The sequence below is a fragment of the Crotalus tigris genome, unplaced genomic scaffold, assembly GCF_016545835.1.
Source record: "Crotalus tigris isolate CLP2741 ecotype Arizona unplaced genomic scaffold, ASM1654583v1 scf7180000024276.985868, whole genome shotgun sequence".
Classification (NCBI taxonomy): Eukaryota; Metazoa; Chordata; class Lepidosauria; order Squamata; family Viperidae; genus Crotalus; species Crotalus tigris.
Genome location: NW_024100448.1, coordinates 332501 through 350094, shown reverse-complemented (window position 1 = coordinate 350094; position 17594 = coordinate 332501). Strand labels below are relative to the sequence as shown.

Genomic DNA, 17594 nt, shown 5'->3' with positions numbered 1-17594 from the left:
TGGACCTATTCTCCAAAGCACCTTAAGGGCAGGACAAAAAGTAACAGGTGGAAGATCATTAAAGGAAGCTGCAACCTAGAACTAAAGAGAAATTTTGTGACAGTGAGAACAATTAATTAGTGGAGCAGCTTGCCTCCAGAAGTTGTGAATGCTCCATCACTGGAGGTTTTCAAGAAGAGACTGGGCAATCATTTGTCTAGAATGGTATAGGGCAGTGATGGCAAACCTTTTAGAGACTGAGTGCCCAAAAACTGGCCCTGGCCCCGCTCCATCCCCACCCTGCCTGCCCATAGGGCCACTTATCGCCTCCAGGGCCCGCCACAGATCAATCAGGCAGCCCAGCAGCACCATGGCGGCCACGCCCTCTGCCTGTACCCCGCAGAATCAACTGTGCGCTATGCGGCATGACGGTAGAGTCTTGTCCACGCTGCCTGGTTGCCATGTCCTTGGCTATGCTGCTCTGTGTGGGCCACGCTCGGGGGCGACTCTCCTCCAGGGGGGCTGCTGGTGAGGGGGTCGCAGGGGGGGGGGCAAGGCTGGGGCAATGGCACGTGTGCCCACAGAGAGGGCTCCGAGTGCCGCCTCTGGCACACGTGCCATAGGTTCACCACCACTGGTATAAGGTCTCCTGCATGAGCAAGGGTCTCTTCCAATCATATTATTGTATGTTCTAAGTTATCATATACTCCACATATATAAATCTTCCTTTCCTGACACTGAGTTCTGCTCATTTCATTTTTACTATGATTCAAGTGGTACCCTGTAAACTTAGGCCAGGCACTGGATGGGTGCTTCATTTTGCTCAAGGGGCTTCCTCAGAGCTGTCCTATGAAATGTTTGGTGCCAGGACATGGTATATAAGTACTGATTGACCAGGGTCCACACTATTATCAAGGACTCTACACATCCTCTCCATGACCAGTTTTCATTGTTACTTTCTTGGAAGAGGCTTTGTGCCATATAGTGAACCTTGTGAACTCTCAAGACTCTTTTCTGCTATGTTTTCAAAATGGATTGTGCTTAATATCTATCTCAATCTCTATCTTTACCTGTGTGTGTCTCTCTGTGTGTGTTGTTACCATTTTTGTATAATTCGGCATTTTTGGATGCTGCTATTATTATTATCATTATTATCCTTAGAATGGTAACATTGTTGGTGGGTTTTTGAGAGCGGTGAATCGAAATTTCATTTTAATGTGTGTCGTTGTGTATACAGGAAGATGACAATAAAAGTTATCTTATCTTAAAGGTTATCTTATCTGCTAGAAGGGTGCACACAATCACATGTCCCCAAGGTCTGGGATAACAGCCAGGTCTTCAATTGTTTTTGGCCAAGTAGTTCTCCCACGGCCTTCCCCTGTTTTCTTCATCTATATGTGTCTGCATAGAAAATATTCCAGATAAAACAGTGTGTCTGACAGAAGTGAGATATTGGCAACATTGAGGAGGAGCACTTTATTTTTTGAGTTGAAGCACTTTTTTTAAGCAGACCATTCCAGCAATAGAATCAAGGCATGTGTTTGGAAGCAATGTGATAGCATTTCACACAGGCTTAATGGTATGAACATCAGAGGGTTTTTGTGCAGTATGTGGAACATGTTTAATAAACCCTGACTACAGAAGGTTTTAAAAAAATAAGTAATAGCTTCATATTGTTGAGAAATAGAGGGGAAAGTCACATACATTGTATATCTGAAGATGACATTTTAAACCTTCAGTTAATAGGAGATTCAAATGACATAGTGAGTAAAGAGTGAGGAAAACATGATTTGTGTATAATATTTGTACACCTCTTTTAGCTAAAACTGCAAAATTAAGGATTCCTAATTAATCAGAATGTCATTTTGGTCTTCTTAACAGAGCAATTGGCCTTAAGTTTCAAATTCTCAATCTGTAAAACAGACTGTAGAAGGCCTATAGATTCCCACAAGGACTGTAGAAGGGAGACTAATTAGAGTAATAATTAGAGATGCTAGGCTGAATCAACGCTTCTCCCCCTATCAAGATTCCCTGTATAGGATGAATTTGTGCTGATTGATCCCCCGACTCATCCACATTATATATGTGTGTATGGCTTTCCCTCAACTATTATAGGTGTTGTGCAGGTTCTTGATTTTCTTAATTGTTGTTTCTTGCTGGCACTATGCTGGCACTATGACATCCAGTACAGAGAAATGATTAGAATGTTGGATTTTGGCTGAGGAAGACCACACTCAAATGTCTGCATGAACAAAAAGGTTGTAGAGTAATCATGGGCTCATTCCTGTCTCTTTGTTGGTATAAAAAAAGGGAGGGGGGAATTTATACACTAAGCTTCTTGGACAGAAACAGGATTTTAAACCATGCAATTAGACAAAAGTTAGAGTAAAGTTAAAAGTTCCAAAAGATGGATGCCTGCTATTTGAAGGTCAAATTCATTAGACTAAGCAAGTGAAAATTGGAATAAAGCTGAAACAGCCATTCCAGTCAACCAGTCTCTCTCTCTCTCCCTCTCTCTCCCTCCCTCCCTCCCTCCCTCTCCCTCTCCCTCTCCCTTCCTCCCTTCCCCTCCCCCTCCCCCTATGGGTGTGTGTGTGTGTGAATTGCCCTTTGGCCATGTGCATACTTATTCAGCGGCACCTTGCATCTGTCAGAAGGCTAGATCCGTTACCCTTCTGACAATCACAGCCACTCCGGGATGTTTTCCGGATGCTCACTATTTAAGCAAGAGTTTGCTGGGCGTAAGGGACAATTGTGAGTACAGATTCTCCCAATTGTTTCCTCTCCTTTCAGATGCATCAGAACAAAATGTCCAAGCTTGTAGTCTATGTTCCACTTTGTCCCATGCTATGGATGGAAGGAAGCCAGTGGGAGAGTTCATTATAGTGTACTAAATTAGCCAATAAGCCTGCATGCATTGTGCAGCGGAAGTATTTGGGCAGCTCCTGTTCCTCAGTGACAGCTGCTTGGCATGAAATGTTGTAATTATCAACTCAGAAAGAGAGAGGCGTTTGGAAAGAGAGACTAAGAAGGGCAGCTAGTACAGAAAAATTAGGATGTGATCTGGTTGCCATTAGACTTAACATCATGTTAGGAAATATCCTATCTGTTGAGCTTCCGGTAGATTCCCAGTCACTGCATCCCAGGAGCAAACTATTAGCCTTCCTTTATAATAAATCCAGCACTTCTGTGTTTCTGCTAGATGGTTTTTCCTTGGCCCTTAGCAGAAAAGTCAGTGTCTTGCACTTACAGCCTGCTGTTCCTTCAATTCACAACACCTACTATCTTAGAGCATGTGTAGAAGGTCCGGTGTCAAGGTCCTCCAGTGAAAGGATCTGAAGGAGAAAGATGTTTGCCTAGATATTGTGGTGCAACTAACAGTTAAAGTTTATCAGTCTTCTCCCATCTAGTGTGGTCTAGATGTTTAGGGACTACAACTTTCAGGGAATTAAGTCCCAATACATCTGGAAGGTACTGAATGCTATAGAAAAGAAAGCCAGCTAAATCAGCATATAAGATTGGCTCAGGTCTTCATAGGAAACAATTCGTTCAGCAAAGCTTAGTCTCAATTAAATTGGAAAACCCGAATTTACAACTGGAGGTTTAGTTTGCTCTGTGATTAGGCTTCCTTATTTAATTTAAATGTGGGATGTTGGATTTTGCAACCATTTTTACAAAGATCATGTTATAATTATGGATAAACAAATAAGCTAGCTTTCCTTATCTTATTATTGCAGTATCCTTTGCACAACTATAGACTCTTCTCATTATGAAACTATGAAACAGACAGAGTTGTTATATAGAATTAATGGCACGCAGCAGTAGCCAGGAGACAACAATGACTCGAAGGTACAGCAAAACAACAACAAAAAACAATAACAACAAAAAAACCAAGGAGCATGAAGTCCACAAGTCATAAAAGGACCATGTTTGAAGACTCTTGTCCTAAATCTTATCTATTTTCAAAAAGGAGACTTCAAGGAAAACACCAGTGAAACCAAAGTTTAAGTCTATTAGCAGTAAGTTCCTTTAGCAATCTATTGAACAAACTCCTTTAGAAATATTGGCCCATCTTCTTTCTTATCTCTATCTCTCCCCTTTTTTTACTCTGACCACAACTGTAAATCTTATTTGATAGAATGAGATGCCTTCTTTATCCCACTTATTGAATGAAACAGACAGAGTAAAAGGCAGTTTAAGAAGAGCAAGAGATCCGAGCCACAGAGAAAGCTGGATTCAATTAAAAGAGGGCATACTTTGTCTTCACCCTTATATGAAATCCCGATCCCTCCCCCCCCCCAGTTAATAAAGAGAAACAGTTGTTAAAGGAACTAAAAAATGATTGTGACATGAGACAAATGTGCTTTGTTTTCCTCCTTTTAATTTATTTCCTGAAGTCCACAGGATCAGAGAAGTCCCCAGATGATTAACAATCTTGATTCTATCAAAAATGAATACCTTTCTGTAAAGTTATTCCAGATATCTTTTAGGAGTTATTTCAGCACCACAGTTGTCTTCTTCATTGACAAGAAAACAACTTTTAATGCAATTCATGCAAGTTGAATAGTGCTGGTTGGACTAAAGATCAATCTACTCACATTCCTCATCCTCTACAGGGCCCAGAATAGGACCAGAAGAAGAATATGGGGCTTTTGTTTTCCAGGGACCACTATTCAGAAACATGGTTCCTTTGATTCTGGAAGTGTCATAACCATTAGGATTACCTGCCACTGGCTTTTTTGTCCTTGATTAATTTATCTAATTCTTGTTGTAAATCACCTGAGTTGGTGGTCATCACCACATTTTGTATTAACTGGAAGAAATCCAGTTGGGGTTCAGATCAATGTATATTGATCTTTTGAAAGCTTTCGGTGAAGATTACAGCAGCTGATCTATACTACATATTTCTATAGATACTATACAAGTATATCATGTATAAAATAGTTTTACGATTTTCTGTTTATTTGATCACTTTCTTTCCTGCATTGTAAGTTTGGGTTTCCCAGTTAAATTTATTTTTATTAACTATTGCTTTGGCATTCTTTGAATAGTTGGAGAGGTTTGTTTTAAAGTGGAGGGATGTATGTTAGTGAATGATGCTATGATATTTGTTATTTTTATGGTTCTTGACCATTTTGATTAGATTTTGAAGAAACACAAATTAAAATCTGAGTAAAAAACAACATACAATGCATGCAGTCCTTGACAGGTAGGAATTAACTTTTTCTGTGACAGTTTTCCTAAACCAGCAAGGCCCAGGTTGTATCACATGTATAGGATCTCTGCAAGGTCTGTGAAATCTCCTTCCATTACCACCCAAGGAGTTCAGAAAGACTCAATCTGGATAGCGCTGGCATTGTTCCATTAAATACTGACACAAATATTCCTAAGTATTTGTTACTTGAAGTTGTCATAGTGGTATATATGAGCATAAAGATGAAAAAGGAAATAAAGCAAATTACCTGAAAAGATTATAAGGTCATATGGTGCAGTAATATTAATAAAAAGATAACCAGGCAGTGTAAGAAATTGATTGTTTGATAGATTGATTGAATGAATACTTTATTTGGCCAAATATGATTAGAAACACAAAAAATTTGTCTTCAGTGCAGAGGCTCTTGGTGTACATGCAAAGGAACAGAATTATCATCATCATCCCAATAAGGGGGGGAAGTAAAGAAGATAATAAGAAGGATAATAATAATACAACAGCCATACTGCAAATTATTTGAACACAGCCTATTTTGAAGCATGAAGCCCAGCTAGGAGGTCTCATCCAGTGCTGGAATAATTCTGAACTTTGACATTCTTTAAACTTATCATTTTCTCCTCACTTTCCAATCTTTTTTTCACACCTTCTTTCCTTTTCTTTTCATTTTACATGTTTCATATTGTCTAAATGAAAGTACAAGTTAAGGTTTTAAGCTTGGGAGCAGGTACTTGACATTTTCTCCAGCCATGCGGGATTCACTTGACTGGAGTCTCTTTCTGGTTATTTGAAATTATATTATATTCAATATTAAATTATATTCACCATTTTATATATCGGACTGCTTTTTAATGAGGAATGGGTGATTGCTTTTTTAATTAATGTTTATTTTTGCTGCACTTCATCCAGAATCACATTGTTTGAGTTGGGCAGCTATATACATACTGAAAATAAATATATAAATGAAATATTAAAATGAATATATTTATTTATTTTATGTGATTTTTGTTTTGTATTTTACCACCTTGGGTTCCATCTAACATCTTCTCAAAGTAATGCTATGTATTTCACAATCTTTTGGCTGCTCTATATTACAACCATCTTGTTTCCTTTTAACAAAAGGTGAATACTCTTAGAGTTATTAATTGTCTTTAATGATATGTAGAGTGGTTAAGGCTTTTCCTTTAAACAACTCAATAGAAGACTATTCATTTTCACCTTTTTTTTAATCATGAGAAGGGGCAAAACCTAGACATCTCACTTTCTATGACCCATTTCAACAGGACTTGGCAAACCCAGATAGCAAGCTTCATTTAACATGCTGTAAGCTTCTGCTAATGTTGTCCATGGGGTCGCAATGGGTCGGACACGACTTCGCAATTAACAACAAAGCTTCTGCTATTGACAATCTAACTAGAAACTAATGACTGATCCTCACTTTTTTACCTTGCAGTTGTCCAGCATATCAAGCGCCACAATATTGTCCTTAAGAGGGAGCTGGGAGAAGGAGCCTTTGGCAAAGTCTTCTTGGCTGAATGTTATAACCTATATCCTGAACAGGATAAGATCTTGGTTGCTGTGAAGGTAAAATAAAAAAATCCTATAGACTTTTGTTAGGCACCAGTCAGTTCTGTTTCTCCAGAATAAACTATTTCTTTCTGAGAATATTATTTTCTTTAGCCTCCCGTTATTGCTTAAATTGATCCACAAAGGCATTTGGGTTTCAACAGAAATACTTACTCCTTTGTCTATGTATTTACAAAGTTATATTAATTGCTGTTGTTTTAAGGCAGAGACCTATAATCCAAAGTCCCAGAGTTATACATAACTGCACCATTTTGGATACTGGTGCCCCACAAGTTTCACTAAGAACTGCTAGTAACTGTAATGTTTATTGCAATGAAGCAAAAAACTATTAGATATATAAAGAGGCATCTTGCTACCTGTGTTGAATAAATTCAATGCAATGTTAATGATGCATACAAAGAAATGCAATCTGGTTGAAGTTTTTATCCTGGCCCTACTCAGTGGGAGATTATGGCCCCTCCAGAACACCCTACAGGGGAAAGGTGAAGCCTTAAACAGAAAATGTTCTGGACCCCTGTGGCAAATTTTGATGAGCTTTGCAATGAATCCCATTGCATTGCATCTACAGATAGTCCTTGACTCAGGACCACAATAGGGACCATGACTTCTGTCACTTAGTGATGCAATTTTTAAGTGAATTGCACTCACTTTTACAACCTTTTTTGCTGAGTCCTTAAGTGAATCATGTGGTCATTAAGCAACCACATTGCTTGTTGGAAACCCCTTGGGAAGGATGATCATGTGATGTAGCAATCATCATAAATATATGCTGGTTCCCAAGTGCCCAAATTTTGATCATGTGACAGGGAGAATGTTGCGATAATCATAAATATGAGAACCTGTCGTAAGTCACTTTTTTCAGCACCTTTGTAACTTTGAACAATTGTTAAACAAATGGGATAGGCAACAATGTCTCTTTTATAATCTGTGGATTTCAATTCCCAGAATTCTGGAGCCAATCATGCTGGCTCAGGATTTCTGGGAGTTGAAGTCTATAGGTTGTAAAGGGGCCATAATTGCCTACCCCTGGTTTTCTCTGTCAGAAGAATACGAGCATTGTACAGCCCCATACCTTATTCTCTTCTTCAACTCCTTTCATACATTTAACAAATATACACAAGATAAGTCACTTTTTGACAGATCTGGGGATTTGACTTCAAAGCTAAGCATTAGCTTTCATTTGGGTTTACTTTGTTTTTCAAACTCCGTGGTTGTCTCTGTGATTAAGAGATGAAATGGACAAGCACAATTCATGCAAGAAGAAATCCAGAAACACAACAATAATAAGGACACATTCTGGAGATTGGTGAGGCAAATTCCAAAACAGGTGCAGAGCTGAGTTGCACTGACCACCAGCTTTGCAAAATGGTTTCTATTTTCTCCAGTTGAGATGGAGTACTTTGTGATCAATATGTCCATGTCAGAAAAAATGTAGATTGAGGAGCAACAGAACAAGTTGCCCCATATCTTTGTTAACGTTCAAGTATTGTCACATTTTGTTTTCATTCATTGGATCTTTGACATGGCTCTTCACTGGTTGCTGAATAACCCAGAACAGCATTGTGTACTGTATGCATGTGAAGAAATAGCTACTGTTGTGCCTTGTGGGAAGTCTAAAGCTGAAAATGAAGGGTTTGGCAAGAAAAGGGGAAAGCGAAAAAATTCAGCAGATATTCTGATCTTGTAACCATAAATAATTTGAAAAGAGTAGGTTTTCCGAGATCTTATATAGAAACAGGGTAAATAAATTTATACATGTTCACACATAGAAAAGAAAAACACAGCTAGCCTTTTTGAAAGGAGAAGGTGCTGTTCAAAAGGTAACTGGATTTTCTTGATTCATCCAAGAAGCTTCTTCAGTTCTGAAATAAAGAAGCTTCTTGAATGAGAAGTGAAACATTTTCAAGGAAAATATCAAGAAAGCCTAGTTGCCTTTTAAATAGCACCTTTGGGATAACCATGACTGGATGACTGAGAATCTCTATAGAGAAGGAGAAGAAGAAAGAGGGGGGCAATGGGTTTATTTTTACTTTCAGTTTGTTTGTAGAGAGTTTGATGTGTAGGCTTCTACTTTCCAGTCAGCTCCTGTGCAAGATTTAAGTGAGATTTAAATGGCATGCTGGCTTTCTGTAAGTCCTCTAAAACCATTGGGATGAGAGGGTGAGCTGAGTGGAAATAGCCTTTTTCTATCTTGTTTGAAAGTTGACTTGTGTTACATTACTTTTATCCAGAAGTGCAGAAATCTTATTCTAAGAAGCCACACTGGCAACAGGCTAAATTACAGACTTCTGTAAAGATGGACAAAATTGACTATTTTGTTTGATATAAAATTAGTATTTTTTTTATAGCCACCAAATTTTCTATCCTGATTTGGCATCTGTTTGCAGTATGCATTTTTATGCATTTTTGCTCTTAATATGTGCATTTCTTTGCAAGCAATTTCCCCTAATATAGGTATTTTCATATGCCACTTTCTATGCTATTTTTAGATACTTTTATTGGTCAAAGTACTATACTGCAAAAGATAAAAGATAACTGTGTTGGCATTCTAATTTGTCCATTATCAATTGTGGGGGCACAAATTAATTCAAATTGTATCAAAGTCTAGAACTGACTAATTTCTTCTCTAATTCTAGTCATTAATACACATTGCTCTCTACTTTGCCTGATTTCTGAAGGGTTTTCATGTTTTCATTTTGAAAACATTCAAGTCACTAACATTAGGATTTTGTTATTTAAAATTAAATCAAGGTAATTGTATGTCTTCAAATGAAAAATTATGTTTATCTTTTTTATGGTGCTAGGAGAGATAAGGATAAGTATTCACAATACTAGGGATCATTTTCAGTATATAAAAGCAATTTTATCTGGAACACATCTACAACTATAACTTGGTTATTTCTATACGATTATCTCTTATTTTGCAATATTGCAAAGCTTAGGATAAGCTCTGAGCCTTTCTATTTTATCATAATATTTCCAAAAACCTTACAATGTTATTTTGAACTCATAAGGAACTATAGTAATGTGGGGAAAATTGCCCAAAATATAGTTTTCTCCTAAACAGATTTTACTCCAATTTTGAATTCATTCTTCCTTTTCCTGGCTTCTGCCACTTATAGAATTTGGTCCAGTTCTGTTCAGTGTTTAGGGAGTTATCCTGCAGATTGACCAACAGATAAATGAACATTTACAGTTCAGGATTATTTTAGGTAAGTTGATTGAGAAACATTTTAAGAAGGTAGTAAAGATATTTACTATCTTTTCTAAGGAGTGCCAGTTTGGTCTAGTGCAGTGGTTCTCAACCTTTGGGGTCGAATGACCATTTCACGGGGATCACCAAACAACGCAGTCCGCCATTTTCCCCCCCTTTTCCTTAGCTGTGCTACTCCCTTTTATTCTATTGGCTTTTGAAAGCCAATAGAATAGACTCTCTTGAATAGAGTCTAATTCTATTGGCTTTCAAAAGCCAATAGGAATTGTCCAGGCTGTCTCTGCCCTGCTGAGCCCGCCCAAAGTCCCATTCTGCAAACGGTGCTGTACCAGTTGAGTAGTCCTCGACTTACAACCGGTTGAGTAATCCTCGACTTATGACCGGTTGGGGTTGCGGCATTAAAAAGGTTGAGAACCACTGGTCTAGTGGTTAAGGGACCATGGTAGAGAGCAGACTATGAGCAAGTCCTGCCTTAGTCATGAAAGCCAGCTAGGTAACCTTGGGCCAGTCACTCTCTCTCAGCTCAACCCACCTCACAGAGTTGTAGTAGAGAAAAGGAGGAGAAAGCAGTATTAAGTATTTCCACCACCTTGAGTTATTTATAAAAATTATATAGTTGTGAAACAAACAAATAAATAAATAAACTGTTGAAAATGGATGAGGAAAATAAAATGTTCTTCCAGATATAGCAGTGATCCCGACAAAGAAATCTACCTATTTTATTTCAAGAAAAGTAAACATTCATCTGAGGAAAAGCTTTATGACAACTCTACTGTTGTCTGTATTTAGAACATGTACATGGAAGCTGTCCTCAGAGTTTCTAATAAATTCATGGAGATAGCAGGAAGGGATGGCCACTGAAAGTTAACCCTGTGAAAGACATCTGGAAAGTGCTGAGGTCTCAGAGGCATGGAGAGGGCAAGGAGGAAAAAAAAAATATTAAGCAAGTTTCTAGTCTTATGAGAACTGCACTGAGGACCCCAACATTAGAGGATGTCATAAAAATGTTCCCACAAGAGTAATTCTCAGACAAAAGGAACCTATCTGGATTAAGAGAACTTGTTCATTTGGCTGTTTCACAAGGCAGTGTATTGTTACCACAGCAACCGTTCCATCATAGAACTCAGCAGCTTCTTATAGATCAAAAGCAAAAGCTCATTGGGCTCCTTAGGGGTTCCATAGCAAGGGCTTAATAGCACTATAGATGCAACATGTTCTACCAAATGAAGTTTTACGGTTATCGCTGTAACACTCCTGGGAGAGATAAGGGCGGGTATATTCAGGCTGCTAGTGCTGTCTTTCTGCATAAATACCATTTTGCCTGTATGTAGATACGGTTATGACATTAGTTCCTCAGAAATGTATCTCCATCTTTATGGTATTACAAAGTTCAGCAAAAGCTCCTTGACATTTTACTGCAGTATTTCCAAAAAATATCACAATATTATTTTGAGTTCATCAGGAACAACAGTAATGTGGGGAGATGTAACCCAAGACAAAAATGAAGGATTTTGGGGTTTTTTTAGCTCAGTCTTCTGGGCTGGCTTCAATAACAAATATGACCTCATTCAGTAAAGGTAGTCTTCCACTTACAAACATATTTGAGCCCAAAATTTCCGTTGTAAAGTGAGACATTAGTTAAGTGATTTTTGCCTGATTTTACAACCTTTCTTGCCGCAATTGTTAAGTGAATCACTGCCGTTGATAAATTAGTATCCTGGTTGTTAAATGAATCTGGCTTTCCCACTGACTTTGCTTGTCAGAAGGTCGCAAAAGTTCATCACATGACTTGGGACACAACACTGGTCATAAATATGAACTAGTTGCCAAGCATCTGAATTTCGATCTCATGATCCTGGGAATGCCACAAAAGTCATAACTGTGAAAAACAGTCATAAATCACTTTTTTCAGTGCTGTTGTAACTTTGAATGGTCACTAAATGAGATAAGTCAAGGATTATCTATACAGGTTTGAGATAGTTGCCTTGATGATGGACAGACAGATGAAGGGACAGAGTGCCAAGCATTGACATAATTGCTTCCCAATGTTCCAAAATTGGGTTGGAAAAAAAAGTTGGATCAGAAATGTGGATATTAGAGTCACTGAGTTCAGAGTTGAGAATCCCAAGAACAGAACAGAATAGAATATTTCATTGGCGAAGTGTGATAAGACACACAAGGAATTTGTCTCCGGTGAAGAAGCTACCAGTAGTATCAGTAACTATGATATAGTTACACCAAAGCACCTTAACTTTTTAAGCTAACTCCTTCCAATTTCATGATTTGCCCCCCAAGACTAACAAGTTACAGAAGTTGTTAAGCATCTGGAGATAAGTACCTTTCTTTCAGCTTTTGATTCTTTCTTTGTAGACTCTGAAAGATGCCAGTGACAATGCCCGCAAAGACTTCCATCGAGAAGCAGAACTACTGACTAATCTACAGCATGAACATATTGTCAAGTTTTATGGAGTGTGTGTGGAGGGAGATCCTCTTATCATGGTCTTTGAATACATGAAACATGGAGATCTCAATAAATTCCTCAGGTAAATTAAGAAATGTTTGTGGTACGTTTTTATTTATTATTTTTCCACATTCTACGTTCAGATCTGAATTCCCTTGAACTCCCCTGACGTTTCACTATTAATTTAGAGATTTGGAGAGTCAAAAACGTGCATGCAGTGTTCCTGTTAATATCTATATTTTTTCCTCCAAGCATTTTATATGCAGGGCTAGGAAACTTTGGCTCTCTAGATACTGTTGTAGTTCCCAGAAGCTACAGCTAACAAGGACAGCTGGTATTCTCAGAGTTGCAGTTCACCAGTATTTGAAGGGATATATCTCTGATATAAGAGGGGGAAAACCAAGGTGTGGAAAAAATGAAGGAACCACAATGCTTTCAGCTTGGTTTTTTGCAATTAAAATAAAAACAGTACATCATTTTACTAAGGTTCTCCAGTCATGAGACATTGAAATATATAGGTAGTCCTCAACCTGTGACTACAATTGAGCCCAAAATTTCTGTTGTTAAGTGAGAAATTTGTTAAGTGATTTTTGCCCCATTTTACGACTTTTCTCACCACATTTGTTAAGTGAATCACTGCAATTCTTAAATTAGCAACACGGTTGTTAAGTGAATCTGGTTTCTCCATTGACTTTGCTTGTCAGAAGGTTGCAAAAAGGGATCACATGACTCCAGGACATTGTAACCATCATAAATGTGAGTTAATTGTCAAGCATCTGAATGTGAATGTAAATTATGTGACCACTTATGACCATGCAGTGGTCATGCAATGGTCCTAAGTGTGAAAAATAGTCATATATCACTTTTTTCGGTGCCATTGTAATTTCGAATGGTCACTAAATGAACTGTTGTAAGTTGAGGACTACCTGTATAATAGAACTAGCGGTATCTGGTTGGCCTTATTTGGGCGCAGAAGCTCAGAAGTGTTGTGACTGACAATGAGAAGGTATAGCTCCAAGGAATATTGGGGATATAGAGCAACTAGATACTGAAAAATATATGTTGAAGAAGACAATGGCAAACAATGCTCATATTGCTGCTAAATAAGTTGCAAGGTTGGGTGCAGCATGAAGTTCATCTGAAAGGAGAGCTTCCTTGTTTTCTTACTAACACTTAGTAGTTTTTGCTAATTCTCCATCCCAGGTATATCAAACAATCTGTGAGATATGAGAGGCATAGTCTCAAAACTCAAATCTGACAGTTGTTCACATTGGAAAATGCATTTCTTTTTCAGAATCCCACTCTCCTGAAAATGCACAACACATTTCAAAGTTTGGCCTTAAAGAAAAATCCCTGAAGCTATTCATCTTGAATTTGGCAGCTCTGATCCACTTAAAAGGGGCAACTATGCTCTCACGTTTCATCTAATTTTGTCCAAGTTCCTTTCTGAAACTTGGTAGACTTCTCGCTCTTGTAATATTCTGCCATACATACGCATTCAATAGACCTGTAAAAAAATAGATCTGTAAAAAAAAAAAAGTAAACTATTATAGTCATGTGTCAATTCTCCGTGAAAGTCAGTGAGTGTGCAAAGATTCATATTTCCAACTCTTTAATTTGCATTTGGCCCTGCAGTCAATCCGGATAGCTTTCCAACGGGTCTAAGATGAAACTGGTCTATTTTCCAAATTGCTGAGTTGTGGTCCAAATGGAATAATTTGATTGGTACGCATTCCTGCATAAGAATAGTCCTGCTGGATCAGGCCAAAAACCCATCCTTTAGTCCAGCATTTTGTTTCTCATAGTGGCCTTCCAGATGTCCCTATGCCACGTAGTAATGAATTCCACAGGCTAATTATGCTTTATATGGAGAAATGCTTCCTATTGTCTGTTTTAAATCATCCAATAAGCTTTATTGCATGGCCTTGGTCTTAATGTTTAAGAGCCAAAGAAAAAAAACCCTCCCACCTACTTTCTCCAGCCTGTGCATGCATGATTTTATATGCCTTAGTCATGTTCTCACTCAATTGTCTTTTTTATCAAGCTCTGTCCCATAAATGGGGATTACAATGCTAGCATGTTTTTATTTTATTTTTAGTCCCTTTCCCAATGATCTTTTGCTGCAGTTTTCACAGTTGCCACACCACTTATTTTAGTGTTGTTCTATGACCCCAACATCTTTGTCAGTTAGTTACAATGCTCAGACCACATCAAATTCTATATGAGGAAGGCTTGTATATGTGTTACCTCATAGCTACTTAAATTGGACTACATTTGTGATTTGGTTGATCATTGATCCAATTTAAAGACATAATTCCAGTGTTCTTTAGTGTTATTTTTGTTGTTTATCAGCCCAAAAATTTTATTATCATCCCCATACTTGGGCAATTTCTGAATAAGCTGAATAGATTCCCAATAAAGGTCTTTGAGAGCTTCTACTTCGTACTTCCCTCCACTGAGATAATTGCTGCTTTATTTCCACTCTCTCCTTTCTGTTCTTTCTAACCTGTTACCAATTTATAAAGAGACCTGGCTTCTTATCCCATGGATGCTAGGTTTACTAAAGGCCCTTTGATGAGTAACTTTAAAAAAACATCTAAGAATGACAGACATTTTGACTTTTTTGTCATCCAGTGCCTCAGTTGCTTTGAATGTCTTTTCTGCTTCTAATATATATATATAAAGGAGTTTTTACTATTCTCTTTTTGTTTTTTTCCATATACATGTTCTGCCCCCCTCCCCTGCATTATCTAGCAAAGTTTATTCTCCTTTTTGTACTCCTAATTATGATGGGAGGGGGCACAATGGCTCAGCGGTTAAAGATGCTGAACTTGTCTGCTAGAGAGCTGACAACCTGGGTTCAAGATTCGAGTGCATGACGGGTGACCACCCGTTACTTGTCCCAGCTCCTGCAAGCCCAGAAGTTTGAAACCATGCAAATGCAAGTAGATAAATAGGTACCATTTTTGTGGGAAGGTAACAGTGTTCTGTGCACCTCAGTGTATAATCATGTTGGCCACAAGAACATGGAAGTGTCTTCAGACAATGCTGGCTCCCTTGGCTAAGAAATGAAGATGAGAACCGTACCCTAGAGATTGACATGACCGGGCAGAGAACCTTTACCTTAAATTATGACAGACTTTTCATTCATTATCTCTTACAGTTACCTGGACACTATTCCAAAGCCATGCTGGCCTCATGGGTTGGTGATCTTTTTTACATGGTTAATGTACCTAGTTGAGCTTCAGTTAATAAGGCTTTAAATAATTTCTCTTTGGCCCTCTGTTTTTCATCCATCCCTTCATTCTGATAAATATCTCCTTCTGTACTCAAATGTGTTGGACCCCACAGGCAGTTCCTCAACTGAGTGCATACTAAATATAATAATATTATAGTCAGTGTCCCTATAGATTCTGCAGTAGTTACCATTTTACACAAGATCACAGTCATACTTTAGGATTAAGTCTAGGGTTGCCTCCCTTCGGCTGGTTTTATGCCCAGTTGTGCTAAGGCTAATCACTTAATCACTGGTTTCTTTTTCACAGCTTAATCTCTGTCTATGTCAGAGTAATAGACGTCTTCAATTATTTTAAGAACATGTATTTTTCTATACAAATATTGCATATTTCTAATCTACATTTGGGGCCAGGTATCACTTCCCATTGTGATTCTCTGGAGGAATCTGGTCTTCTGTGTTGTCTATATCTTATGTTCTCTGAACTGTTTTATCTTGCTTTCTACTAACAGCATTCTGAAAAGCATTATGATAAAAATTAGACATATACCTGTGATTAAAAATGAATGGTAGTTAGGTTATGTCAAAATAAAATATCTATTCATATATTCATTAACCGTGATTCAAATATGTGAATAGTATGTATCATTACCTGAAAACAGTATTATAACTCAGGTTTCATGATTGACATATTTAAATCTGTCAATAAAGCATTTTCTACTAGCCATAATCTGTAATTCTCTTCTACAAAGCTTTTATTTTCTATAGCAAAAAACATCTGAAAAATATTGATTATTTGTATAAATAAACAATATGTTTATGATATAAATATATCCTAATTTAAATTGAGTAAAGAATAGACTATGTACCACTTTTATAGTGCATATACCAACACATTGTACTTCATTTCATAAACAAAAATCTTTCAAACCAAGTACTCTGAATTTTGCTTCTGGGAAAATCCAGACTCACATTAAAAATGGCTTTGCCTACTTACACACATTAAAAGTCTTAAAGACTAGTACATTTATTATAGAATTAGAAGTTTGAATCAATGCTATTGCATCAAATGCCGAAATGCATTCTTTATTAAAATGAACACCTTTTGTTTATTAATGCAAGTACAGCATTCCCCTGAGAAAAGATAAAATATTTCAAATAAGGAGAAACAAACAAATAAAACTGTCTAGTCTTGTTCTGAAAGAAGAATGCCTCCATAAAGAAACGGCAAAGTGAAATGATAGATGTATCATCATCATTGTATATATAAAGTCCATGTTCAAGACTAGGTGTTCCTAATTAGGTGAAGCAGTTTTGTTTTAATAACCCAAAGAATTGCTGCTGAGCATTGGTATAGCTGTATTAGTAGTCATAGTATGATTTATTTGTATTGGGCTAATATGTTCTATAAACAGTGTGATTTGCAAGCGATTGTTGTCCCCAATTCGGATCTGAGCCTGGTGCCAAAGCTGATGAAGAACACCAGACACAAGGTGCAGGTTTTGTTTCCTTTTATTGATGCTCTTGAAGAAAAGGGGTCCTGGCCAAAATGCCAAGGAACCCTGAACAATAGAATTAAGAAAACTTTATACAATTTCACTAAAGCGTAAGGTGGGATAAGGTGAGATATATAAGGAATGTCATCTAATAAAGATTTTAGTGAAGATCTAACAGTTGTTCTATTGGTTTCTAGCTGTCCATATTCCTAAGCCTTAGCTAATGAATGCTTCAGGAGTTATCTAATACAGAGGTCTCCAACCTTTCTTGGTTGGCAGACCAGAGGGAAAAGGGAGAGGGAAGCGTTTTATGCACGTGCGTACACACACAAACAGGGTCATGAGCATGTGTGATGCTAACTGGGCGGTGCTAGCACCCACATGACACTTGCTAGCACGACCCCATTTTCACC

The 17594-nt window shown here is 37.7% G+C and overlaps 1 protein-coding gene across 9 annotated transcripts in view; it reads left to right on the top strand.

The window, feature by feature from the left end:
- Positions 1-17594, top strand: part of NTRK2 (neurotrophic receptor tyrosine kinase 2) — a 193283-nt gene that overhangs the window by 143108 nt on the left and 32581 nt on the right. For all 9 annotated transcript variants that reach the window (XM_039323504.1, XM_039323508.1, XM_039323506.1 and 6 more), the window contains 2 exons: positions 6642-6772; positions 12360-12532. In XM_039323504.1, coding sequence (XP_039179438.1) covers positions 6642-6772; positions 12360-12532 — 304 coding nt within the window. The remainder of the gene's footprint in view (positions 1-6641; positions 6773-12359; positions 12533-17594) is intronic.